This window comes from Plodia interpunctella, chromosome 16 (genome assembly GCF_027563975.2).
Source record: "Plodia interpunctella isolate USDA-ARS_2022_Savannah chromosome 16, ilPloInte3.2, whole genome shotgun sequence".
Classification (NCBI taxonomy): Eukaryota; Metazoa; Arthropoda; class Insecta; order Lepidoptera; family Pyralidae; genus Plodia; species Plodia interpunctella.
The window spans coordinates 7128101-7155745 of NC_071309.1; the positions used below are offsets into that span (position 1 = coordinate 7128101).

The following is a 27645-nucleotide window of genomic DNA, read 5'->3' on the forward strand; positions in this document are numbered from 1 at the left end:
ATGTTATTAATTAATTTATTAAGCAAACAATGGTTACGTAACAGTGTAGTAGTGTAGCATTTAAAAAAGTAGATGTGACATACAGACGGGTAAACCCCGTCTGAACGACGAATCTACATAGGTGCTGAATTTTCCATTTTTCTACGGAACCCTAATAACGTTGGCAAATTGACCCTTTTACTGGAAGTTGTCCATGTTGTGGCCGAGATCGTTGCGCGCTCTATCATAGATAAGATATTAACTCTATGGCAGCTATCGATTATTACATCTGGATCAATTGCCGGTCAAATCCTACTTTATTTATTGTAACAATTTTTGGGGTGATCGCTTAACGCGTAGGAAAGGTTCAGGAAATGTCAGTTCGGTTAATTAAGTAATATACACACATTTATCGATGGACACACAGCATAAATAAGTACACTTGCTTCGAAAAAAATGTAAAAGTAACTTCGAAACATTATAAAGTTTCGTTATAAAGTATATTTGAAACCAGACTACGCATCAAATACAAAATTTAACTAAAGTTACTCATCCCATAATTCCAAAGTTTAATCCTGGTTTGATTAAATTGAAATGTTACAACGTTTGCACAACAAAGAAAGCGAATTCCAAAAACGATAAATACAGCAATCTAAAATCGAGACTGTCGCTCGTACACATACCTATAATAGGTATTAGGTAGGTACCTATTATAGGTACTTAATTTTTGAAACAGTTTTTATGAAATATTTATTATTTATTTGTATCAAACATATCGGTCGATTTAACTTTTTCTTTTGTAAATTTGCTGATAAGTACTTATCTAAGAAAAATATTGGAGAAATTTGATGAACTGGAATCGATTGCCTGAGAACAGGGCCACATTTCGGAGCACGTGGGTATATTTATATAACAACGTGTCTGGACGGGGCCTTTGGGCCGGATGGTATCTTTCAGGGTTTGGATTTGGTAACAAAATATTTATAATGGTTTGTAATTGTTCGAAATACTCAACAGCGTAGATGGGTTTGCGGCCAGTATTTACCCAATCTCGCCATCTATTAGCAACATTCCCATACCCACTCTGTAAAAACGAACCTACAACCTTCAAAGTACCTAAATTACTTTTTATTTTACTTATTTGTTTCAAGTTAGCAAGTCTGTGATACAGAGAGAAAAGATAACATATTTCATTTTTGAGGTTAATTTATTTCTGAAATATATACTGTGTCTACATACTTTTACAATATAAAGCTATCGCCATATGCACAACATCTATATCTATACATATAATACATTGTAATTGGGCGATGCCTGTACATAGGATATATTAAAGAAAAATAATTACGGGGCGTCTTTATGGGACTAAAGAAGCCGAAACACTTTTTTTTTAATTTTTGTCTGTCTATCTTTCTGTCTGCTTCTTGTTAGCGCATCACAAAAAAACTACTAGATTGAATTTAATGCGATTTTCACAGTTGTATAGCGGTCAAACTCAATCACTGTTACCAAACCAAGATATTGGCAATAATATGGTTAAGAGCGGACGGACGAAATAAATGCGGACCAAGCTACAGGAAAAAGGTAGTCTTAAATATATTTATCCAACCCGTTAAACTCCCAAAATATTCCCAATGCATTTCATATATCTTAAAGCACTACTCGTATGGCGCTAGAGCCACTTCCATACGTTGTCCGCCGGGTCACTCATAAATTTCAATGTTCTATTCTGCCTTGCGTACTTTAGGTGAAATATCCACTCCATTTGGGGATCCAAACACCCAAACATCTTGATGAATTCCAATACTTTTAGTACCTGCCGCAGAGACCTTGTGAAATAAGGATTTATTATGCTCTAACTACATCTCAATAACTACCAAAGAATAAAAAGCAGATTCATTATCTACATCTGACTTCTTTATTTTATCCCGCTACTAGGATTTCCGGAAATCAATTCCGGAACTTTGCTCTCGAAATTCCATTCGCCTTGTCGATTTTTTTCTACTCGTACCATCAAAAATATGATTGACTAGCTTTATTTCGCGCGACCGCTCATTATTTATTATTGTCAACTAGCTGATGCCTGTGACTTCGTTCGCGTGGCCGAACAATTTTTGGTAAAGAGTCAAAGTATTAGAGAAATTTTATTGTACAGACAAATGTAACGATACCTATACCACAGATTACCCCAATACCTATGCACACAGAAGATGCTAATCAGACTTAAAAAGTATATTTTCTACTCATATTCTATCTATCTATACTCACTTACACTTTTGATATAGATTAACAATCAACCAAATTATAAATATCTTACAACATAATAAATTACTTAAAACTTCAAAAGGATTAGCGTTGCCCGTGGCGTATCTCTCTGATCGCCAAATTTCTCTGCACCATAAATCACCTCTGCTCCGCTTTGACCTGAAAGGACTAACAAACACACTCACCCATTCCCATTATTAAATTAGTAGCTGTGGACATGGATATCTCCGTTGTTGTACAGCTAGCCGTTTCACAAGAGCCCTTCTTGCAAAAGCTCGTTTAGAATATTCTAGTTCTGGTCTTTGTTTCGGTGCATTCGCGCTCTAAAACCTTCGGAGATTAGTATGTGCCACACCTAGCCTGTTTAATATAAAAACAATTCGGTGAATGGATAACACAGCCCGAGTCTTATAGCGTTTATCTACTACATTACTCCATCATGTCATGCAAAATCAGATAAAATATTGGATATAATATATAAAATATCGGCTTACTTGATGGTAAGTGGTACACACACGTTGCCTACTTTGTGGCCTAGGATCTTTTGCCACAGTACCCTGTAATTACAACTGCCTCTCTCACCCTTCAAACCGGAAAACAATAATGCCCGCACTACTTTTAGGTAGCAGAAATAGATAAGTGATGAGAATAGCTTACCATTTTTGTGTTATTGATAGTAATTTTAAATATGACGTCAAATGCGAAGCCCGCACACTTATAATATCGACTCTAATCAACATTAATATCCCTACTTCCCACTAATATTAGAAATGTGAAAGTTTAAATGTTAATACGTCCTCACGTATCAATATCCTATATTTGCTACTGAAGTCACACAAATTCTACTTTTTACTTTTATACTAAGTACCTACAGAGCATTTATGGTGACATTTCCTAGTCCTATGATACTATGAAAATATTGACAGTTGCCCAGTTTTAACATACCTACTAACGAAACTAGTGGGAAATCAAAAGAGAAATTATCTGCTTATGTTTAACGTCAATATAAAAATATATTTTATTTGCAAAACACGTGTAAACTGATGCATAAAAAATATAGACTGTTTCGAAAACCCGAATCAGGTTGTACAGTCAACAGCACTACAACCTACCTAAATTCATTGCAAACTCCACTATTATAGCGTCTTAGAGGTTCAGGCAGGATAACATGATGTGATTGATGTGTGTGTCTTCATTTCGGAGAATTATATTTTTTTCTCCCCATTCTCCTCTTTATCTTCTTCTTCTTCCTCCTTCGTTTCTGACACCTGTTTCACCTCTTTCGATTGCTCCATCTCCTTCTCTATCTCAGTAGTCCTCACACTTTTACTAGATTTAGCAGTATATTTGGAAGTGTTATCTGTGTCAGCAGTATTGTTCGCATCAAGAAGAAGTGGGCGAGGTTTCGTATTCGAAATGTTAGGATTTCTTCTAGTTACCTTAAGTCTTCCATATTTAGATATATTCTCAACGTCTTTGCTCGTTGATTCTTCATATCGTCCACGTCTGCCTTGTACATTAGACTGGATGGATATTATTGTTGATCTATAGCTTTTCACAACAATTAACAAGTAAAAAATAACTGAAAATATATTTTTAATTTTTAATGAAAATAAAAATTTCAGGACTACCTTTCTTCTTTTTTTCTAGTAAACCTTTTAATCTAGTAAAAAAAAGTAGGTACGTAGTTAGCATAACGAATAAAGTGAGCAGAGTTTGCCTTATTTACATGCTTTTTAACTACATTTTAAATAATAAGAATTATGTACTTTTATATTTTTTACATAAAAAAATACACATGTGCGTAATTTCAGAAATTTCCGGACAATTCCGGTAAGAACTTTCAAAAAAAATTCAAGGTACAATGTGTAAAGGCCCTTCTTCAGTTTTATTACTTATGTATTGGCCTACCCTTGATAAAACGATAATAATATACATACTCACACATGTACAGTAAAGTTTGATAAGTAATACATCCGATAGCGAGGACAACATCTGTAGTCCTGCACTCAGGTGATATAATGTTTATTGTCAATGCTGTTAAGTCTATCGTCACATCTATCAACATACAGACGAGAGATAAATACAGGAACATTGAAATCAACATCCGATGCTTCTGAAAAAAGATATTCATAACATACTTATTCCTTTTTCTTACCAAATATAAAACATTTCATTAAGAACAAAAGTGCAAAAAGTATTAACATATCTACTCTTCCCTGAAATTAATGGGATGATGGCAACAGGAGAAGAGCACATCAACAATGTCTAGTAGATACTTACAATATAAACGGCAACAAGTAAAAATACACTAGGAAAAAATTGAACAAACGACTCGGCAATCTCCAAGTACTGGAAATTCGACAGCGATTCTGCGTACGGGCACTCTTCTTCCCTAGTAGAATCGTAGCATGTTCTTATCCAATAATCTACGTATTCTATAAAAAATTGCATCTGAAAGAATACAGTTACAAAATTAAAAATACATAATTTCTCCCTAAACTATTCATGTAGTTTTTACGTAAAAGAAATTGAATTGGATTGATTTACACAAATTTATAATAACATTATCTTCTAGTTTTTGTATCCGACGATCTCCCTTATATGCTTTGCCTAGGCCCGCACAAATAGTATGTGTCCCTCTTTCTTCTTATATAAGAAAAAACTTGAAATATTTAATAATAATTTTATTTCAAATAGGTAATATAAAAACCTATATTACAAATACTAGTGACCCATATTATAAATACCTTACAGACATATACAAAATATACTTCAAACTAGGTCACACGTAAAATCAGCAACGTGTAGCACGCGAAGTGAGCAGGCAGTCGTCCGTCGAACCTCCGAAACAGACTCCCAGAAATCCTCCTTCATAAACTCCTCCAAAAGATGGCATCTTTACCACAAATAAATTGAAGTTCACTCTATCGCGAAAAGTTTACCGCTCGACCTAAAGAGTGAAGTTGGACTTCGCAGACCAGTGTAAACGGAACGCAACAGCCGATGCTGTCCAGTCAGTGCGTTGCGAAGATGGATTCAGCTGGTGGGCTTCTACTTCTACCGCTCGAAGCCCTTATTGTTATCACACAGGTCCTTACGGGGACCTAACTTGGCAGCCTTGATGTCCTTCAACATCATCTGTCATTTAATCGTCGCCTCTGTCGGAGCACTGGGTTTCTTTATAGATAGATAAGTAGAATGAGCCATGACCCACCATTTTCTAATTAATGATAAAGCACATGCTTATTGATAAAATATATTTTGGCATTCAGCAATCTGGACTTACCAATATAAAAAATATCCCAATGAATACAACTGCTAATCTTAAAGGTACATAACCGAAGCAAGATTTGACATCGGGCAGAATTTCAAAAATCATTTTGTACTAATAACTATGCACGAGAAATATTCACTTCACTTTATAATTTGATGGCTCCAACCTTTAGCCTAAACAAAACTAAATAAATATTTTGAACATCGTGTTGAAATAATTTTTTTTTTACCCGTGTCAAAAGAAGTTAGAGACAATGGCACAGAAATATGCCTTATTGTATGAGCAAAGGAACCAACCACAGAGAATATGGCAAACAAACCTTTATTTCGCACCGAACTACCTAATAGATGGCGCGGGGCATGTACATAGATTTAGAAGGGCCCCGCGCCATACATACCTATGTATAATGGACTTTTTGCATAGATCAAAAAAGATAAAAAATAACCCAGCGGAATGGACTTTGAAACTCCTTTGTATTCAAATCTTTCCGGCCCCCAGATATAAGAATAATATATGCAAGTTCACTACAGCGTTCACATAAAAATCAAAACTGTTAGACTACTATTTACTCACCATAATCAGTAAAAAATTACAGTGTATACTAATTAATATTAATGCTATGTGTTAATATAAAAATAATGAAAAGTATGCGTGCAACTAGTGATTATGGTGGGCTGGCACCTGAACTAGGAAATTCCTGTGTCCTGTATAAGAGTATAAGGTCAAGTGCATTCTGGGCCACGCGTAATGTTAGGGTCCGAAAGTACTCGTATATCCTACTCAGATACATATTTACTATACAGATCTTACCTAAGACTAGGTAAAATACCAACATACTAAATGACATTTGTTAATAAACTAATTTTTTAAGACTATCATCTAAGCCTACTTAAAAGTTTTTTTTTTAATTTCTTTATTTATGTTACAATAATTTATATGAAAAATACAAGCACTACCAACAAAAACCTATATAGGTTTATACGTTAGTGATAGTTATCAAAATCTATATTTACCATCATACAAAAGTACACTATACCTAGTTATGATAAAGTTAAAAGATGCAGTAAAATAGTACATTTATAAGGTTGTGCCCTGTCGGGCATAGCAATTGGGACAGAATAGAGGACGCACTCGAATTAAAAAATATTGCAAGTTTCATTAGATTTGAGTATTCTATAAATCTACTATATTATTATATACTATACTATAAACCGACTTTATTTCACTTATTACTGTTTATTGATAGAAGATTGAACACATGACTCGGGCTACCAAAATTATGTCATTCCTGTATAATTCCTTTGAATACAGCCTGTATGAAGACTGAAGACACGAACATTATGCACGTATTGCGCAAACGCATCGGCATACGGCGCCGCTAGAGGCACGCGTAATCGCGTCAAAGAGGCGGCAAATTGTGACTGCGCCCCGGACAATACAAAATAATACCCCTTATTGCACCAAGAGTGAAAATTACAGAAAAGAAATGACAATAGCCACTCTACGCCACTGGACTTCAGACGATTTAATTGGGTCACGGGTAAGATGGTGTCGAACATCGGAACATGGTACCCCCATTAATTGAACGAGTTCTTCCTTTACATCGTCGCAATTCTATTGATGGCGGGGACGTGGTGGCATCTTAAACTAATTACTTGACGATTATGTAACCTCGAAAACAGTCATTCTTGACATTCGTGCCAGGGCTTTAAAAATATTATACAATCATAGTGCTAGGGTGTATGTTTTAGAGAAGTATATAACCTTGAAGTAGGATTGTGTTTGCCAGCCATATGTACCTAGCTACTAGGGGCTCAGTAACCGCGGATCGCTTCGACCACCGCTTCGATGCGAAGGCGCAAGCGTGATGAATGGTAAATTTGGTAAAACTAATTGCACACCTAAATTTAAAACAATCGGCTGCACGTACCGGCTGTACCTAGCTGAAAATGAGCAAGCTACATCAATCTGTAACCATCTGAAACCTAGGTCTAGCCGCGCTTCGGAGTTTAGCCGCCATCTAGGTTAAAATTAAACCTGAATTGCTGAATTTTTTAGGTTTGGTTTTAAATACCTCACAGATCTACATTTCGAATTATGAAGTGTTGAAAATTCATTTTATCCTATGGTACCTTACCTATATACTTACTAGTTTTATGTGCAAGTGCTAGCTACAAGTGCTATTCAGAAATGTTATTATAAAGGATAGAATATATATTTAAGCCGAAATGGACTGTATGAATAAAATACCATGGTTAGGTTGTATCATTAGATTGCAATAACCTAAAATGAATGCTGTGCGGCAATTTTATCTACATATGCTATATTTTAACATTGCATGGAACCCCCGAGTTCTCAATCCTACCCTGAATAATATAACAAGTAAGTAGGTACATCTTTGTAAAGTGAGTAGGCCGGATTGTTTTGTAAAAACCATTTTAATGAACGAGGCGGAAGCGGTGAGTGTGACTTAATTTTATTCCCAAAGACATTAAAACTTGCTGTCAAGACTGAAAAATAGTCTCGGTTAAATTATAGCGCACGAGACGAGCGGCGACAGATAACGGAGATTATCCGGACCTAACCGAGAAATCCATTTTTATTGTTAGCCATTTTTTTCGGTACTATTTATTATAATCGCGAACCATGGATTGTTCGAAATTAGGATACGCAAAAACAATGCATGATTTTGATTTAAATTTTTGTATTACTTACTAAGTATATAGTTATTCTTAGTATACATGCCTATCTACTTTGAATGATGCACGCACACTTAAGGGGGCTTAATTAGAAATATTCACAAACCTTGCGCAAACTGGGCTGCTCGTTCACTTCGCCGAGAAACTTATCGTGGAAGCGTGCCCTTTATCCTTTCCGTTTGGAAAATATTTATTCAACACCCATTCCTTAAGCTGCCGAGCCGCGCTCAGGTGCGCGATCGTCCTAACTCAAACACGGACTATCATTTAAATAAGGCACTTGGTCTCATTAAACTTATGGATGTGTCCGTATTCGTGAAATGAAACTGGCACGGAAAGAAGCGGTTTCATACTTGGTACGGACCGAACAATATTTTTATCAGAAAGTGCTTTATGCAATAAGTTCTATAAGTTAGAGAAGAGTCGATCTCCCGGAAATGTGATAAATTGAGTATTATTATTATTAATTATTAGATGTTGCCCGGGGCTTCGCTCTCGTTGGAATTTTGAGAAGAAATTTAGCAATCTTGGCAAAAATATAGCAAATATAGAAATCGGTTACGTAGTTTCGTAGATTACCCGCCTCAAACATACAAAGTCACAAACGCTTACCTCTTTATAATATTAGTATAGATTTATTTTGTTACTAATCATCACACTATCATTTTCTATATGAAAAATGAATATGTATGCCCAAATGATTCTAGAAATTCCATCACAAATTGTCGATTCTCTTCGAAATTACACAAACCTAATAACGTTTCGCTATAAATAAATAAATAACTGTGATTCAGGCCCGGTCCCTTTTGCCTATCATCGAGCGAAATTAATTTTCATTTCGGAACAAAACGCTGAGACTTTGTAATTTCGCTCTCGAGTCAAGACGTTTCGTTAGAGGATTCGAAATGGTGGGATTTTTTGTCCACTTTAATTAAGTCACGAACTTCGTACGGTTCTCATTGGCCTCTTCGTTGCGCAGGTAATCACGATCAGCAAGACATTAAGTCAAAACCCCAACCACTTGGACTGGATTGAGCGTCGCCACTCCGGCACGTTTTCACAGAACTGTTTTATTGTGCAGAATCAACATATATTACTATTGGCTGGGTTAGTGGAAACTAGATGTTTTACTTATTTTATCTCACTTGATTATATAAAATTATTGCGCCACTATTAATTATTTCGGGCGGACCTGTTTCGTTTTGTTCTTGGTGTTGGGGAAAATATGGAAACTGTTTTATAGTTATTATCTAGCTAATCTGATAATACGTACTTAGTAGAATCAATTTGTTTAACTGAAATTAAGTAGGTAAGTATACTGTAGTATTATTGTTAGTTAAACAACAACAGTGCAGCTTGCAACAATGATGTTACAAATATGTAGGTATCTATAATAGGTAGATTAGATACTGAAATACTTACTACTCAAATTATTTTTTAAACACACATAGATGAAAATGTCTACCTAATAATATCTACACTACATAGCAAATAATATCAAGCACCCCTTTTAGAATAGTTATCTGGCAAAGTTAATTCGTACAACACACAACATCTACCGTACATACACACACTGTTTGATGCAGAAAATATGACATCATAAATCTTGCAAAGAGTTATACTCGGAGTCTATAGAGGTGCCCGTTCGTAACATTGAAGTCAAGCCCAGCCGGGCGTAAAATTGCAATACACCTAAATACAGTCCACATACAAGTACACTGACTATTTCTGTGATATCTTTCTAGACATTTTACGCGCTATGACCAAGAAAATACAACAACTAGATACTTGGAATTTGCCAGGTCATTTATTTGTGATAAATTATGTAGCAAATATAGTATATATGTGGCATATGGCATGTATATACTACATTATATGCCATATGGTAGGAATCCAACTTCTACATTCTCCACACGACATAACAACCAAGAGATATCTGCGCTCTAACAAAGCTACGTCAACTAGCCTACGTCGTCATGTGCTTCTACGTCTTCACTTCGTTTTAAAATCCTTATGTCCGGCCAAGGAACATTTACAAATACCAATTTATGATATGTGAATAATCTTTGTTTCTGTATTTCTCTATTTTATATATTCCCATAAGATTACGCTCTATTTCGGAATAATGTCCCGATTTAGCGAAATTTGGCAGAAGCATTAATTCGAAAATCTTCTATCTTCATTTCATCTGAAATGCCAACAACAGGCATCCGCTAATCTTCCAAATGGTGGAACTACACGACGTTTAGATTAAATTTATAGCTGGAAATGAATTGAAGCTGCAGCGAAGAACCAGAGCTCATGCACATAGGTACATAGTAAGATATTAATTTCGCGCCAAGTCTGCCATGTATCAATTAAGAACATGTTGCTAACAAGGTTTTTCATTTATTGTATTTGAAGTAGGCAAGTATAAATTGCTCTCATGCTGTTCTGGGAGAGTAAAAAAGAAAAACAGAATATGCCATCGGCATTACATCCCGCGCAGATTGTAAGAGCCAATCAAGAGACAGGACTATAAACTGGTGATTTTTGTCATACTTACCTCATATATATATATATGAGGTAGCAAACTCAGCGCTTTACTTACCTCACAAACACGTGATACCATATTTGTATCTAAAATAAATTCATATTAGGCAGACATTGTATTATAGATAAGAGACAACCAAAATTGGTTCCTCAGTTGAGAGCTACGATAACACAGGCAGACATACAGATATACGGACAAATCAAAGTTAGGTACAACATCATTTTACAACATAAAATTGGTCGAGTCGATTCGCTATTGGCGGTGGTAGTAGATGACAATGACATAAAAATCTAACAATTAACAAAACAATAAAAAAAATCTTACAACTATTTAGTTGCAATTACTAGTTGTAATTGCAACTAAATAGTTGTAAGATTTTTTTATTGTTTGTTAATTGTTAGGTTTTAATAAGGTTAAAAAGAAACGTTATAAAATTATAACGTTTCTTTTCTCTCCACTTAATGATAAATGTCTAATTACCTAAGTAGGAACAGCTTATTATTTCAAAGAAACTAATTAGTGAAGAGGGCTGGTACTCGCTAGGTAAGTGTAGCCCTTGTAGTGTATTTTTAATTATAAAATTAAATATTTAATAGCTACATACTACACCGGATATGCTAAGGTAATATAAGTTTACTTTTTATGCATAGTAATAATTAGCAAGAGCAAATTAAAAATTAACGTTGGGTAGTTACAAGAAAACCAGGTAGTTTAGTAAACTTTTGTAGGTGTTAGTATAGCAATAGATGCACTTCGAGTGGCAGACAATAGCCCTTCATAGGACGCCACCCCGGACGAAGACAAGACACTCGACTACTCGGCTAGTCTCCTCGACCTAATGAAATGAAAGCTTACCTACACAATTTTTGTAAGTCCAGCTGAAAATCAGGGCTGTGGCAAATTTTCGCCGAGCTCAAGTTTGTCGCCGGAGCCCGTAAAAACATTTCAAGATGTTTACCACTTATTATCCAGTGAATGCATGTCACTATGTGTGTGAATTAATGATTTTTAAAAAGTTGAGTAAGTACATTTTAATTTATTGTTTTATTTTCATGGTTTTCTTTTTTGCCAAATAGTAGGTAGATACAAAGTTAGGTACTTATGACTCTGAATACTCCCGACGTGACATCAGTTAGAAGACTTAGGAAGTCGGCAGTAATCATTTAGTTAGATAGTCTAGTCTAGATACATATACAGTATCACGTCTTTATCGCTTACGGAGTAGACAGAACCAAGAGCTGCGATACCCGAAGGCCACGCCACGTTTAACTGTATAGCGTACTAGTACAAATTGAGACTAGGTACATGAGACCGATTGCTATAAGAGGAATCTCTCGTTTATAGCCCTTTCCCTTGATCGGTTCTTACACTCTGCGCGGGAGCTACCACCTTCGTTCACTCTAGTTTGTTTGTTTGTAAACTTTTTATTGCACGAAGAAAACATATACAAAGAAAGCAGTAAAATAAAGAGACGCGTACAAAGGCGGACTTATCCCAGAAAGGGATAAGTCTAGTTGTAATTATATTAGTAGGTACTAATTTTGTTTTTACAGGCTTACACACACTGCAGTATTGGTCAGCCCATGGGCTGGACAAGTGTACCAACTGACATTACGTAGTTACGTAGTAATTTAGTAAAATTAATTCTAAAGGCAATGTTAAATAATGGTACATCCGAATGGAAAGGTACAGATATACTATATGTTCATAAACAATACTTTTTCATTGCGTTATAAAATACAAGTCAGCCAAAATATTTGTTGGAATGTCATTTGCATCGGTTTGTCACTAAGGTTTGTCATGAGCTTGTCTTCGCCAAGTGGCTGTATAGGCTTAGATTTCTTTACCTATCTCTACGAATATATGAAAAAAAAGGTCTTGGCCAATGCCAGTTTTTTTGTCAATAAGGCCTTGTCAACCACCTACTCAGCTGTTGTCTGTCATCTGTCAATAATAAAAGTCTTGTTTACTTGTATAAATAATCTAAGAAATAAAATAAACTTTACTAAAATACAATAAATTCCATGCATTGTCTTAAATTTATTTTCAAGCCGGAATCATGACGTGCGAAATAGAACAATTTGCTGATTGTGGTGATATTTCAAGCCTTGGGCGAGCACTCTTTGTTCCTGAAAAAGAAGGTGATCTTGAAACGTATACAATAAAATCTTTAAAGTTTAATGCAACATATATATCATTAAACTGTTAAACCCACATTTTGTATTTCAGATACGAACTGGTTAACCCAATGTCCAATGTCTTTATCATCTTGTGGCAACTTGCTTGCAGTGGGGCACAGAAATCGATTGAGTTTACTGACTACTCAGTGGATCAGTTCGACTGATAGCAACACATACATAGTGTCATGGAGTGGGACACTGCCTACGGAAATAACAGTTATTTTGGTTTTACCTATTTGCCCATCTCAACAGTCATCACAGGTAAATTTACAGTAGTGGCACTGTATAATAAAGAGTACATACTACGTACAGTAAGGACACTCTCCGACCCCCATTTGAAACGATTCGTTCACCTTCCCTCCAGATTTCAGTTGAAAGTTGAATGTTTTAACTCATGCAAACAATAAGGATGCATTTCTTGTACATGAACTTTTACTGTGTATGTGTACATATCAAATGTATAACTTTATAAACAAGACCTGAGTGTTTGGTAGCGGGGAGGGAGACTAATTATAGTATTTATATTCTTCTGCTAAATAACCTACAGAATTACAAATTTCAGAATGGTCCGGACTGGTTTTGTGTAATTGTCGGATTTAAAAATGGTAGTGTTGGGTTTTACACTAACACGGGCCATTTGCTACTTCTCGAGAAGCTGGACGACAAACCAGTCATGAAAATAACATGTCACACAGGCACATACGGGACTCTACCTGATGATATCAATATCCTCTTTCAAAATTCTGAATGTATTATTTCTGGAGCCAGCCTATTTCAAACTCTTAAGATTGCAAAAGCTCAATTGGCTAGAGGTATGTTTATTAATTGATTTTTTTCAGGAAACTAATACTAACCATGGAAAAACATGATAACAACAACTAACAAGTTGGTAGTAACAAGTTGTAGATAAATTCACATTATGTAATTAACAATACGAGGCAAAAATATCTTGTTTTATGTTAAAATAATATAATTAATTGTTGAGTTATGTAATTGTATGGAATAGAAGTAAAATAAAGATCCTCGAACATTTAAAACATATCTACAAACATAAAAGGCAGAAAAAGAACATATCAAGAAAGCTCAATACAATACAGTTATGTTTATTTATTTGATAGAGTTATCCTTATATTATTAATATATATTGTATATTATAACTATAAGATAATAGACTTTAACCATAGTAGTATTCTGTTGGTTTATACCTAACATGAATTTGAAATCTACAGTTCAAGCAGGTATTCTCAATGAGTACACAGTTGATAATCGCAACATCAATATCAGGAAATGGTCATTTACATCCGAACAGGAAACCATCAATGATGCTGAAGTAGTTGGCTTGGAACTTAAGAACACATATGACCATTTGTTGGCAGCATCCACATATGGTGGATATGACACATGGTGAGTTAGTATTTGAGAAAAATTTCAAATGCTGATTTTTGAGAACCTGATTAATCAAAAAAACAACTAGCGAGGGGTCTATGGTTTATACATCGATCACTAGTTGATAAATAAATAAATGATATATAAATAAATGTATGATTATTTTGATTCTTAAAAAGCAGCATTTGATATTTTTCTTCTGGAATAAATTTAGGGTTGCCAGGCGTACGGATATAGCTGCACAATGTCAGGCTTTTATAATTGCTTGTGCAGCCAAAATAAACATTACCCTACTTTTGCTTGGCTTTTTTCACTTAGATCATAGTCAATTTTTGATTACAGGTATCGTTCAATACCTCCTGTAAACTCCCTAATATTGGGGGCAGGACTGAAGCCCTACATAGGCTTCCATTACGCGCTTGAAGGCGGCACCACACCTCCTCTTCAGGACGTGGCCAGGGCTGTGGCTAATAAAATTAAATCAGCTTTACCGTAAGTTATACTAATAATATAAGTTCTCAAACAGAAAAAAATTAAGTCACAATCACCTCACCAAACCACCACCTTTCTACCAACCAGCAAATAAAAAACATATAAAAAACAACAAATAAAAAACATAATTAAAACAAACATCATGAAATTAAATAAACGATTTTATGTCACTACCTCTAGATCTAAATGAGCTATAGCATCGAAATATTACACAATTAATCAACAAAATCTATAAGTACCTATTATTCTCGAAAATCATCATTTTTTTGCTTTTTTATTGTATGTGTTTTTCTGGTCTCAGGGGGTGGCTAGGGGGTAGCAATGCTGAGAATGTCCCAACCAACACAGAACCTCTGCTGCGTTCGGAGAACTTGTCGATGCGCAATGGTTTGTACGACAGCCAGAGGCAGGGCACCTCAGTGGTCGTGTCGCCGGACCGCCGGCTGGCCGCCGCCGCCGACAGCTTCGGCCGCGTAGCTGTGCTCGATGTCAAAAAAGGATATTTGATCCGCTTATTCAAAGGGTGTAGAGATGCGCAATGTGGATTTGTACAGGTTGGTAGATCCTAGTTTATTTAAATTAAAATACATAATTAAATACTAATTAAAACAATCTTTATTTATAAACAAAGAAATATAGGTTCTTAGCATAAAAATCCACTTATATATTGTTTATGCTTTTTAGAACTGTTTTGTCCAGTAAATGTATGGAATGTAGATACTTTTTTATGTTTACAGATATTTGACGTAGATAACAAGAAACCTCAGTTATCTGTAGTCAAGGAAATTAAACGAGCAATATTCCTTATCATCTACAATCCTAAGAAAGGTTTAATAGACATAAGGCTAATGCAGAGAGGAAACCGTGTAGCCGTGTTTACGGCGACGAAGAACGGACGATTACTTTACAACACGTGCGGGCTGGTCGGCGCTGAAAAAAATTATACTCACAAAAAGCTGAACTTGCCCGAGTTTCAATGTGTGCTCATCGATCCTGACGGCAAACTGAAGAAGTTCAACATTCCATTCTTTTACGCCCTGGACGGAGAACATTCGCAGAGATCCAAAGATCTTCACACGTTGCGCGAACTGAGAGAGCACGTGAAAAAAGGCCCCGAACATTCAGACCAATTCTTAGATGAAATCATCAAAAGGGCCTCTGAGTTGAAAACTTTAGAATTGAAAAGACACTGTATAGATTTACTTCTGAGAAAGTATAATATTCCGCCGAAGGTAATCATGTGTTGTTTGGATTTTTATTGGAATTCTATTGCTGATGATTCCAGTCCAGAAGGGCAAGATGTCAGAAATTATTTTTCTAATATAGCGTTGATAACGCTTTTCTATAGGCAGATAAATAATGAAGAGACTGCAGATGTTCAAGAATTTATTTCTAAAATCGGCGATAGTCCCGATGAAGAAGATTTAGATAACGTGAACGAGGACAAAGAACTAAACAGAGAATTTATTCTTTTAGAAGATGACAATTGTATTTTGGAGAAAATGTTGCATTTAGCACAAGAAAATTATTACAAAGATCACCAACATGCCAAAGTTAAGTTTGCTGACTACAATACCAGTAACTTCAAAGAATTTGTATCTTGTTTCGTTTTGGATGGAAAATCCAAATTGATATCATTAAAATCGGACGCGTCTGAAGATAAACTCACCGCTTTGGCTTCAAACATATTCAAAACAATATTTGGAATGAATGATTTGAAATTGTTAACACAATTCGTGAGAAAGAGTAACATTGATCCAAAAGATATTGTCAAGTTGATAATTTTACATATAATGAATATGCCATTAGAACAAATACATATAGATCTGATCGAGAAAGTGATCGCAGTTCTTTATTATTTGTGTCAAGTGACCAATGATGCTGTGAATATTTGCTATAATGAAATTTCTCCGTGGTGGGAAGGCATCCGGGATATGTTGGCCGACATGCCTTGTCCTCTAAGGAGCATGATAGTAGCAATGGTGTGCAAAGCTGTTGGTAGGTTGTTTGAACAAAACTCCATTGAAGATGAAGCTTGGGAGTCTGTCACCAAGGAGAACGCCAAGTGGGGCATGTTGATTGGCAAACTCGAAGATATTTCCATTCTGAGTATTGTTCTACTCTTTAAAGAAGACTTCAAGGGAAATTCATTGCCGAAACTGTCATTTGATGAATTAAATATAAATTTAAAATTCATTTACACAAGAGGCAAGGGATCAATCACAGAATTGATAGCGAAATGGCTTTGTGGCATGGGAGTGTCGCCGGAGGCTGTGATAGCTAATGAGTTAATGGAGAAGCATGTGGCTATAAACGATTCTTCTTCAGATTCAGAAGAAGATGATGACCCTTCTTACGTCTTTATGGAAAACAATCGGAAATATGTTGACGATAATCCAACCATATTCAAATGGTTGTCATTATTATGTCGCCAATTTCCATTGAGCACTGCGTCTAATTACATCATTGCTAACATGTGCTGGGAGTACGCGATGGCATGGCAAAAAAATATGCAAAAAACTTCAGAGTTGAAGGCTGTTATTTCATGCCTTGCTAATTTAAGCGATATCCATTTAAAACTTGGCTTGTTCTCCATAATATGGTCTACTTATATTAAAAACGTGTTTGAAACGACTTGCCGGTTGGTGAATAAGGTTGGAAGGTTGCCAAAAGATCCTCTGTGTCTACAAGATTTGGGTTTCAACAACACGAATATGTTGACTTTCCTTGAATTTACAACAGAATATTTAAACCTTTACTTCAAGTGTTTGTCGACACCTACTGACCAAGCGAAATGTGAAGTGCAATACGAAAAAATATGGGATGAGAATACGCCATCTTTGGTCGAAGTGGCTCAAGACACAAAACCCGTTAACGTTGACATACTCAACTTAAATTATCAAATATCTTGTACTGTTTATTACCAGTGCCACTATAACTTGAAATTTTCAAAGCCTCTGGACACTCTGTACGATATAGACTATCAGTACATATTTGACGCGCTCACAGGAAACGTGGTCGTTAGAGAAATAAGCCTAAAGGCGTCGGAAAAGTTGAGGACTCCGAGGATGAAATTTATAACGAAGCTGATTCGGGCCGCCATCGAGACGATAACTACCGTTGCTAGCGAAGGCCCGTTCAAGCAGTACGACGATAGAGAGTGTTCGCTGTGGGCCGAGAAAATCACTGTCTTAGCTGAACTGTGGAACGTCGACATCGATTTTGTTCGACGTCAACAGGTGCTCCTTTTATAAAAATAAGCTTTGCTAGTTAGTTAAAACGTGGTTTACACCCATAAGAGTATAAAATAGGTCCATTCAAATTATGTGGATCAATTTTCTAGCTTCTAGATATCGATGGTAAGTGATTAAATAAAGAGTAAAGAGGTAAATAAAAACATATATTCGCATTTTAGGCAGCTGTAATATTGGGGATTGATTTTTAAAGTAAAAAGTAGCCTATGTTTAAACGTTTCTCGCACCTAATTTCATCAAAATCAGTCCAGCGATTTAGCTAAGAAAGCGGAACAGACAGACAGACTTTCGCATGTATGAGTATGGAAGTGTGGATTACGTAATAATGAACATTATTATTACAGGTCATAGGTTTGTATCATCTAGGCTACGACACGCTGGCGGAGAGCCTCGTTGGATTGTTGAAAGAACCCGAGCAAGCGCAGCCATCTTTGCTGGCCATTACTATACAACGCTTAAAGCGTAGCTTGGAACATTCTAGCAATCACAAAGAATGGATTGTTACAGTCTCGCCTAATCTATACAAGCGGCTTCAGAATACGGCAAGTTTTTACTTTATTTCTTGACAAAGAAACATTTGTAACAAGCGTACTGATCTTAATTGCATGGTTCAAAGAGATAGTATGCGTCAATAAATCAACTCATAGCTCTTGTATTGTAATACAAACACAGCCAAGAGAATGAAAGATTGTATATTAACGGGTCGACACAATTCCACATGAACTCACAAATGGTTTACCTACTATAAGTGATGACACATACGATATATGGCAAGAAACATTTACGGCGCGGGAGCATTCCAGCTCGACCTGCGTAGAATAATGTGTAGGTATGTGTAACACGCCTATACATGTCAAAGACCAGAACGGGAACGGGAGGCACGCACTCGTCGAAAATAGGCCATCAACACACGGCCATAGAGAAGGGAGGCAATAGGCTGCCTTCTAACGGTATGCCGCTACAAAGTTTATTATACTATATTAGTATCATAGTAGGCAAACCGGCATGTAGGATGTTTGATGGTAAGCAAACACTGCAGTCCATGAACACCAGTATAATAGCTTTGTGGATATAATGCAGACGACCTTTGTACTTAAGGATTTTACTAATTCTGGTAAATTCTACTTTCTTCTCCACAATGTCGCCGAACTCTGGACAGATCAGAATCTGAATCCGAATACATGAACATTTCATAGTTTCTATGAGTGTTTTTATTTATAGCAATGATAGACCAGCAATGTATGCCGAAGCCGCCAAAGTTTGGCGACAATGTGGAGCTGGCATAATGCCAACTAGCGACCATCCCCGGCTTCGCACGGGTGCAATATTTTGCATGTTACATATATTTATATACCTTCCTCTGAAATAACTACCTAACAAAATCAGTTTTGTAGTTTTAAGTCACAAAGAAAGTCTGTAAGCATACAGACAAAAAAAAAGGGACAAACAGCGGGAAGCGACTTTGTTTTATACTATGTAGTGATAATATTTTTTCTTGTATTTCAGGTACTGGACACCTCGATACCCGCCCATCCTTCTCTCGCCACCACTATGTCTGTTTTACAGAAACTATTATACCAAATTCGCAAAAGACCGAATGATGTTCAAGACTTGCAAAATAATAAATTAACTGAAATTATTTTAGAGAACTGTGAAGTAATTTTAAAAAGAAAACTTTAAAGTTTAATTACATATGAATAAATAATTGTAAATATTAATAACGTTGGTGTTAACACAAATGGACTTGAGAAAACTATTAATTTGATGATTTTATGAACAATTACTGGATAAAGAATAAAATGTAGGTAATTACTTTATTAAGGAATCTATATAAATGGCATGGTGTTACTATAATTTATTTCATGACATTTTATCAATAAGCTGTAATATAATGTTTAAAACTAAAACCATGAAGAAATAATATATTTGCTTATTTTATCTCCCAGGTTTGTTTTCTTATGGTTGCTGTTATTTAAAAATATCATAATTGAAATAGATTTATTAAATTATTACAAAAATAAATTTTCGTATAGGTAATTATTTGGAGCGTAGCCACAGTCAGACGAGCAAAGTGCATTGCGTTAGAATTCAGCATCAACTAATTCCAGCGTTGTGTCTATACACATTATATTAGCTGCCCATCCTGGCTTCGCTTGGATAAAACCATAATTTAAAAAAGTAGCCTACGTCTAGTCTTGAACGTTTTGTCTGTCGCTGTGCCAAATTTCATCAAGATAGGTTCAGTACTTTTTGAGTTTATTACAAACAGAAATACAAATATTAGCACATATATATGTGCTATATATATATATATATATATATATATATATATATATATATAGTATTATATAATACTGCCAGTAATATTAGTATGAATAAAGCTCATCAAAAAAAACTCAGTCCCTTTGAAATACTAAATCCTAAATCCATGGCACAGATATAAAAACATTACGTATCCAAAATCTTTGCATGGGATAAACTAAACAAAAAAAAATATCTATGGAGTCAAAGTTGATCTGTCAGTGTCACATTGGGAAAAGATGCGAGTGAGTGAAACGAAAAAAAGGTACAGCCTACCTTACCTAATACCTATAGTACTACCACCCACGCGAATTATTATTGTTTTCTCCCGTATTTTGATTTTGGTGGGCTTATAATATTTTTGTATTGTAATTTATATACGTTTATCAGTAGCAATATCACAAACTAAAACAATAAAACGTAGGTAATCCTTTGAAATTGGAACTTAAATAAATCAATCAGAAACCTGTGTTGGTTGGTTGATCTGTTTGTCTGAGCTGTGCGAAGAGTTGTGAAGTAATTGCAAAATGATGAATATGAACATGAATATGCAACAAAGAGAAGAAAAGCAATTGGAAGCCACAATACAGGCCATTTTGACCAGGGTGAATGATTTGAAGGTTGCCATCCAAGCGCTTCTAAATAAATTGGAAACTGAGCATGAAACAATTAACTGGCCAACCTTCTTGGATAACTATGCTATCTTGTCTGGTCATGTAAGTGATACAAATATTTTTGAATGAGTTAAAGTGCCTAGAAAAATCGAATTTCCAATGTGGGGTTTATTTACAAACTACCTAATTTATAAATTGTATTTGTAGGATCATTCATTCTTGAACTAGAAAGCTTTGATGCCTTTACAATATTTATAAAAATGATGTTTTTCTTCTATTTGAAATGTTTATATTTATCTACAGTTGACGGGTTTGAGCAAAATTTTGCAAGCAGAAGTGGCAGCATCACTCAGATCTAGAATAGTGCTACCTCTGCAGCTGAGTTGTGAACGTGATGAATCTTTAGTCCGGTTGACAGAAGGGAGGGTGCCTGCTTGTACCCATGACCTGGTGCCCGATTTGCTGAGAACTAAGCCTGAGCCTCAGGCTGAACAACGGTTGCAGCAATTTAACCATAAAGCCAGCACACTCAGTTACGATACAGCTCAGGTAAAGAATAATGACCTGCCCCTACTTTTTTCTCATTAACCTTATGTTATACTCCTCTCTTCTCATGTGACCATACCATCAAAGCCTATTTTAATAGCTTAAAATTTGAAGGTCTTTCCATGAAATTTTAATTATTTCTAAAAACACTTTTAGGATTTGTGAAATCAGTCAAAATACAGCTTAGTTTCAGACATTTTCATGCATAATATTTTTAATAATTCCAGAAACAAGTTGCACAATTTGCTAAAGTTGTAAGTCATGTGTGGGAAATCATTTCAAAAGGACGAGAAGAATGGGAAGGTGAATCTATGAGATCTGCAGGTAAACATATATTTCTAATAAGTTAATTACATTTTGGTCAGATAAAAACCCTGTACTTGTTAGTTTCTAGTTGGCTGCTAACTCATTGTGCTTGCAGCATGCCATAGGTTGAAATTGAGTATTAAATTATAACATTTTGTGTAGGTATGCAACCAACACATATTATTTCGGACACCCACGCCTTAGTAACAGCTGTGGGGACAGGCAAAGGTCTTCGCCCGGGAATGCCTCCAATGGGACCTGGGGGAGTGGGGCCGGGACCTATGGGGCCCGCGCGTGGCCCAGCTCCCCAGATGGGACCTGTGCCTCCAACCATGCCCAAAGCACCTTCTGCTATCAAAACCAATATCAAGGCGGCCAATCAAATACACCCATATCAGAGGTAAGAATAAGAAAAAAATGGTATGAAGAAGGAAATAATAAATTCTTATTGAATTTTATTACTTTTATTTCAGTAGCATTAAGCAACATATTAAAATTAAATCAATATTACAGTACATGTTAGAGTGATGGCCAGCATTTCAATTCTATTTTAATGAATTTTTTTTTTTAAACTAAATGATACTGACCATTATAATAAGATTAACACAGTTTCATATTAAACTTCAATACATGTGACAATGTAATTGTGAAATGTAAATTAATACTTTATTAATCTTCCATGCGGCATCCAAACCCTATTAATTTACCGTGTTTACCTGTAACAGAAAATAATAATTAGTAATAGTACCTATGCTGTTAACTTAACTGTATGCCGAATGTGACAAAGTTCGGTGAACGTTTCGGCAGCCGGCATAGCGTAACTCACAATATCGTCGATCTTGAGTATGGCGCGCACGGTCTCTGTGGCGAGCGCGAGCGCGGAGGCGGACACGTGCAGCGGCTGCAGCACGCTCTCCTGCCGCATGTCGGTGACGCGCCCGCGCCGCACGTTCACGCCGGCGCCGCTGCCGCCCGCCGCGTGCGCCGCGCGCAGCTCCGTCACCGTCTCGATCGGGTTCAAACCTGCACATTATAATTTTCACATTTTATACCATTTTACAATAAGGTTGACCTGTGTATAAAATGTATACGCATTCACTTAATGAAACTATAATCAAATACGAATAGTTAGTGGTGGTGAGCGCCGGAACCGGGTAATCTAGGACACCACTACTAAGCAAACCTAGACAAATCGACTGTAACTCACCGGCGTTCTCGGCTAGAGTAGATGGCACGACTTCCAAAGCATCAGCGTAGGCTCTAAGGCAGTAGTGGTCGGCGCCGGGCGCGGCGATGGCGGCGTGAGCCAGCGCGGCGGCGGCGGCGGCCTCGGGCGCGCCGCCGCCGGGCAGCAGCGCGGGCCGGCGCGCCACGCAGCGCACGGCGCACAGCGCGTCGTGCAGCGAGCGGCCCGCCTCCGCCACCACCGCGCCACTCGACCCGCGCACCACCACCGACACCGTGTGCCCGCCGCCGCTGCACCCCGTCATCTGTGCGGAATATATTTTTTTTTATACTACCAAGCTTGCGGCCATGTCCCCACAACCTATACGGAAAACGATTATGAGTTTTCTTTTATCTCTATCTGTCACATGAATAAGTCATAAGATTACTTCTTTGACAAAAGAGTAATAGCATAATAAAAACTGACCTTAACAAATTTGCCGCTAGGCTCGCTTACTTCCTCTACCAAATCAACATTGACCAAGTTCTCAGCAGTGAAATGATCAAGGGAAGCAATGGGTCTGCATCCAAGTGTCTTGCACACAAACTCTATATCTTCACGCTCAATGTCCTTAATGACCATTGTCTTAATCTTATCTAAGAAATGGACGGCCAAGTCACTGAGAGCATCTCTGAAAAAGTTGGGACATTTTTGTAAAATATCTTTCGTTTACAACAGCTGCTGTTATGTAAATAAATATAGAATGCTAGTAGTTTGTAGTGTTTTGTCAAATACTATATAATTGAAAATTTTACGTGAAAACATGCCTGTGAAGGTTGTACACACCTTAATATGGACTTCTGTACCAGAAGTACATTACATCCAGCCTTCTTAATTTGTTTCACAATATTCAAAATGTATTGGCGTTCTTCCTTCAACACACGGTCCATAGCGGCGTAGTCTGATACAATCACATTGTGATCCATCTGTAAAAGCGATTGGTTTTATTATAATAAAAAATACTCTATGTACTATTTTTAAGTGCCAATGCATTCTAAGAGAGAGAAGTCTAGATTACCAGAGATTTATTTAACTTGCAATGTAATGTATGTATGAAAGTAACTATGTTTGGGTGAAATCTTTCATCTCAATTTTAATAATACAGGAGACAGCACTGCTAACAACTTTCTGATGCAACATACATATATTGCTATCTCTTTCGTCCGACGGCCGATCCCCTCTCTTGCTTGGAGTAGTATAGAGAGCTATATGTCATATCATATCTGTAATCTGTACATATACATACATCATAAAAGAGTAACAATATGAACTTTGCATCTAAGAGTAGACTACTGTCTCCAGAATAATCTATAGAGAGCTTCATGTTCAACAACGATGCGTGGTACCTACATCTGTTTTAGGCGGTGAAATGCAGAACTGGATAAGTCCGACTTTAGCCTTCTCGACGCGATGTGGTCCATTGACATTGGACGGGCGGTGCGGTATGACTAAACCTTGTACTAATTCTGTGTCTTCCACTGTCCCACCGATGCGCTCGATCACTTTCACGTCGCGGAGGTCCACACGGGCGCCGGGACCACCAGGGATTGGTTCCATCACTTAAAAAAAGTTATAAAATTGCATTGATGGATTTATAAAGCAAACCTATTAACTGTGCCAGCCCATGGGGTGAAAGAGGCGACGATTCTTTTTCGATTTCCTTTGTCAACTGCCCCTGTGCTTATGCCACCTCACGGGCGAATACACAAGTTGATAATTATATACTAACCTGCACGAATAGCCTGTACTGCAATTGGAGCAAGAATGGTTGAATGCTGTGAGACAACCTTTGAGTTGAGCGAAGTAGCAGCCGCCTTCAGAAGTACATCTTCATTGTTCAGGTCAACTGGTGTTGACATACCTTCCACTACCTTTTAATGATAAACATAAAAATACTATTATATCAGCTCTACAATTAATATAAATATAATTTATTTTAATATTTCATTGTCTGTTGTATTATTTTCTTTGTAGTTTACAAGGAACAATGAAAATTAGATATTGCTCACGTTTGACAAGGCAGTTTAAATATATTGATTTACCTGCAGTGCAATTTGTAAAGCCTTATGAAAACCATCTGAAATAACAGTTGGATGGATTCCCTTTTGCAGGAGTTTCTCAGAAGCATCAAGCAATGCTCCGGCAATCACCACAACTGATGTTGTGCCATCACCAGCTTCAACATCCTGGGCCCGAGATAACTCAACCAACTGAAATGAAATGACAGGTGAATAAATAAAAAAGAATAAGATAGAGGAATGCAACTGGCTGATTGGTGTAACCACTGCAATCACTATACATAGGAATAACAAAATTGCAGCTAGGTTCTTTATGCAATGTAACTAACAATGAACACTAAATGTTATGTTTTATATAGTCCTCAGTGAGGCTCCAGCACATGATGTAACATGCCCCAAATGTAAAGCAAAATAAATCTAAGTTTTCAGGATAATCATTTTTATAATAAATAAATTTGATAGATATCAATACAATACCATTTTAGCTGCTGGGTGTATAACACTCATTTGTTTCAGAATTGTAGCTCCATCATTAGTAATGGTAACTTCTCCATTCGAAGCTTGAATCTGAAAATTAAAATGTATGTATTGATCATGTAGATAAATAAATCATTTTATATGAAGAGCCAGAAGTGAAGTGACCAGTATTTGGCCTATTCATGATTCACTCTATTCATGATTTTTTACAAAACTGATTGCAGAATTTACATGAGCCTAACCCTACATGGACTTCTGTGCAACTCTAGTAACATGAAATCTATATCTCTTTACAATGAAAAATAAAAATCATTCCCCTCTACTAGTATTAATCTGGATAATGAGCTATTTAATATATTAACTATAATATAGTAGTAATATAAACATGAACACTGTTTACCATTTTATCCATCCCACGGGGTCCCAAGCTTGTACGAATCGCATCGGACACAGCTGAAATAAGTGGACAATTATATTTGGTTACATTACAAACCCCAGAAAAAATTGCAATAACTGGTGTGGGTGCTTGGCAAACCTTCACTTTGCAGGCCAAAATAGAATTGATATTTATCAAAAAATCTTGTAAAAATGGACAATTGTGATTGTTTATTAAAAATTGACTTTAAAAGGGAAAAAGTCACAGAGAATTTTTGATTTGTATTTTTCAGCATTGTCTTTGCTTGATATTGACAATGTAATTTGCAGACTTATTTTTATTGCAGACTCGTGTAAACAATTTCTTTCCTCTTATTGGTACATTTAAAAATGAAACATTGATAATAACACGATTATAGGCTGAAGGATGATAGGATGAAGGAACTAACGGGAATAGGCTCAGATGAGAAATATTGTGATACCTCTCTTGGATGTTCAGAGTTTCCTCAAATCTGATATTACCGTAAGCTATATCTAGCCTCTGTACCATTGGACAATAGTTAAACTAAGGCATGAAAGTTCAATAGGTAGTACTTAAACTAAACTCGATCGGCCGGCAGCGTACCGGAGAATCATCGCTATTATAGCAATAATAGAGGTATATAATGCCATTTAACCCCTACAGAATACGATTTCCATCACCTCAATTGATATTGTAACATAAAATATATAAACAAATTAGAAAATATCGAATTTGGAGCATTAGTATAAACAGTTGTATGGATACCTTTTGCAGCATTTATATTGCTTAGACGTATATCAGTTGGTTTACTTTTATCTTTATACACTGCCGAATTAACTTTGGCAGAATCACCACCAGCTTTTGGAGCCATGTTTATATTTGATTTTATTTAGATTTTTTAAAACAAGAGAAGGATTAAACTGGATTATAAATCTCAAAATACGAAAATAATTTCCTCCTCTTTCTTTTCTACTAAACTGTCATTAATGAAGTCTCTGTCATGTGAGTTTGTTTATTTATTATTGACAGTGTCACATGAGTAAATTTTTTTTTAGGTTTTCTTCAAGATAAAGAAAACATGGAATACGGCATATTACGCAAAGCTCAGCGCAGATGGCGCTACTAGTACAATTAAGGTACACAAACATTGCCAATGGAGTCAAAAAGCACCAATTTTCAATATTATTGCAGATTTACGACCAAAAATACCTTTTACACAATCATGGTGCGAGTTTAAAGGAAAAGGGAAGTATTTAGTGGATTATCCTGAAAATAATAACACTATTTTAGGTTATGTTCTGCATTATTTGGTTCATTGTGGTCATAAACAGATATAAACTTGATTTTGACTGAAGACCTTGCCTGTATGAAGTCCATATTTTAATAAGTTATTTAATAACGTGTGAAGTGTTCCAAGCTTCATTTCGACCGTTTACTAGCTCGAAAATTTTACAGCGTGAGGCGTATCCCATAGTTTTCGAAGTTTTTTTTATCTCATAGAAAACGATTTTTCCCAATATATCGGCGCCCGAATATGCTATCCGCAAACGAATGCTTACAGAATGAAAGGATTAATTAAGTACTCTAAATAAACGTTTTAATCGACATAGCAAAAGGCGGCAAAGCTTTTGTGTACCTAACATACAGTAGCGGAATAAATGTGCATATATATTATATAAAATTATAATAAATTCTA

The 27645-nt window shown here is 36.1% G+C and overlaps 4 protein-coding genes across 9 annotated transcripts; 2 read left to right on the forward strand and 2 right to left on the reverse strand.

The window, feature by feature from the left end:
• Nucleotides 1–1172: 1172 nt before the first annotated feature.
• LOC128676750 (uncharacterized) lies at nucleotides 1173–6292 on the reverse strand. Of its 5 annotated transcripts, none has more exons than XR_008405457.1 (5): nucleotides 5534–6289; nucleotides 4528–4698; nucleotides 4189–4360; nucleotides 3357–3826; nucleotides 1173–2604 (listed from the first exon to the last, which is right to left on the reverse strand). XR_008405457.1 is itself a non-coding variant. In XM_053757060.1 (4 exons), exons 1-4 carry the CDS (start codon nucleotides 5624–5626, stop codon nucleotides 3450–3452), a joined length of 813 nt encoding a protein of 270 aa, XP_053613035.1. In that variant the 5' UTR covers nucleotides 5627–6289; the 3' UTR covers nucleotides 1173–3449. The 5 variants fall into 5 exon arrangements, 1 of the variants encoding a protein (XP_053613035.1); XR_008405456.1 differs by having other exon boundaries at nucleotides 1173–1795; nucleotides 2430–3826; XR_008405459.1 differs by having other exon boundaries at nucleotides 1173–3826; nucleotides 4528–5197; nucleotides 5534–6292.
• Nucleotides 6293–12684: 6392 nt separating this feature from the next.
• Rab3-GAP (Rab3 GTPase activating protein) lies at nucleotides 12685–20008 on the forward strand. Of its 2 annotated transcripts, none has more exons than XR_010370105.1 (9): nucleotides 12685–12894; nucleotides 12983–13194; nucleotides 13496–13745; nucleotides 14163–14337; nucleotides 14662–14811; nucleotides 15113–15365; nucleotides 15549–18050; nucleotides 18410–18894; nucleotides 19572–20008. XR_010370105.1 is itself a non-coding variant. In XM_053756782.2 (9 exons), exons 1-9 carry the CDS (start codon nucleotides 12813–12815, stop codon nucleotides 19743–19745), a joined length of 3996 nt encoding a protein of 1331 aa, XP_053612757.1. In that variant the 5' UTR covers nucleotides 12685–12812; the 3' UTR covers nucleotides 19746–20008. The 2 variants fall into 2 exon arrangements, 1 of the variants encoding a protein (XP_053612757.1); XM_053756782.2 differs by having other exon boundaries at nucleotides 18410–18607.
• Nucleotides 20009–20606: 598 nt separating this feature from the next.
• On the forward strand, nucleotides 20607–22286 carry MED8 (Mediator complex subunit 8). Its single transcript, XM_053756829.1, has 4 exons — nucleotides 20607–21082; nucleotides 21284–21529; nucleotides 21754–21850; nucleotides 21995–22286. Exons 1-4 carry the CDS (start codon nucleotides 20894–20896, stop codon nucleotides 22234–22236), a joined length of 774 nt encoding a protein of 257 aa, XP_053612804.1. The 5' UTR covers nucleotides 20607–20893; the 3' UTR covers nucleotides 22237–22286.
• CCT4 (Chaperonin containing TCP1 subunit 4) lies at nucleotides 22271–26935 on the reverse strand. The gene is made up of 11 exons (XM_053756828.2): nucleotides 26715–26935; nucleotides 25953–26005; nucleotides 25553–25642; nucleotides 25100–25267; nucleotides 24787–24928; nucleotides 24408–24616; nucleotides 23844–23983; nucleotides 23484–23688; nucleotides 23040–23322; nucleotides 22659–22855; nucleotides 22271–22548 (listed from the first exon to the last, which is right to left on the reverse strand). The coding sequence occupies exons 1-11, from the start codon at nucleotides 26818–26820 to the stop codon at nucleotides 22531–22533; spliced, it is 1611 nt and encodes a 536-aa protein (XP_053612803.1). The 5' UTR covers nucleotides 26821–26935; the 3' UTR covers nucleotides 22271–22530.
• Nucleotides 26936–27645: the final 710 nt, after the last annotated feature.

Coding starts and splice junctions, on each gene's coding strand:
- CCT4 (XM_053756828.2), bottom strand. CDS start 26,820: ATGGCTCCAAAAGCTGGTGGTGATTCTGCCAAAGTTAATTCGGCAGTG. Junction 25,268..25,552: donor TACACCCAGCAGCTAAAATG/GTATTGTATTGA, acceptor ATTTCATTTCAG/TTGGTTGAGTTATCTCGGGC. Junction 24,929..25,099: donor CTTTACAAATTGCACTGCAG/GTAAATCAATAT, acceptor TATCATTAAAAG/GTAGTGGAAGGTATGTCAAC.
- MED8 (XM_053756829.1), top strand. CDS start 20,894: ATGATGAATATGAACATGAATATGCAACAAAGAGAAGAAAAGCAATTG. Junction 21,083..21,283: donor ATGCTATCTTGTCTGGTCAT/GTAAGTGATACA, acceptor ATTTATCTACAG/TTGACGGGTTTGAGCAAAAT. Junction 21,530..21,753: donor TCAGTTACGATACAGCTCAG/GTAAAGAATAAT, acceptor TAATAATTCCAG/AAACAAGTTGCACAATTTGC.
- Rab3-GAP (XM_053756782.2), top strand. CDS start 12,813: ATGACGTGCGAAATAGAACAATTTGCTGATTGTGGTGATATTTCAAGC. Junction 13,195..13,495: donor CATCTCAACAGTCATCACAG/GTAAATTTACAG, acceptor TACAAATTTCAG/AATGGTCCGGACTGGTTTTG. Junction 15,366..15,548: donor CGCAATGTGGATTTGTACAG/GTTGGTAGATCC, acceptor TTATGTTTACAG/ATATTTGACGTAGATAACAA.
- LOC128676750 (XM_053757060.1), bottom strand. CDS start 5,626: ATGATTTTTGAAATTCTGCCCGATGTCAAATCTTGCTTCGGTTATGTA. Junction 4,361..4,527: donor TACTTGTTGCCGTTTATATT/GTAAGTATCTAC, acceptor ATCTTTTTTCAG/AAGCATCGGATGTTGATTTC. Junction 3,827..4,188: donor TCAAACTTTACTGTACATGT/GTGAGTATGTAT, acceptor ATATATTTTCAG/TTATTTTTTACTTGTTAATT.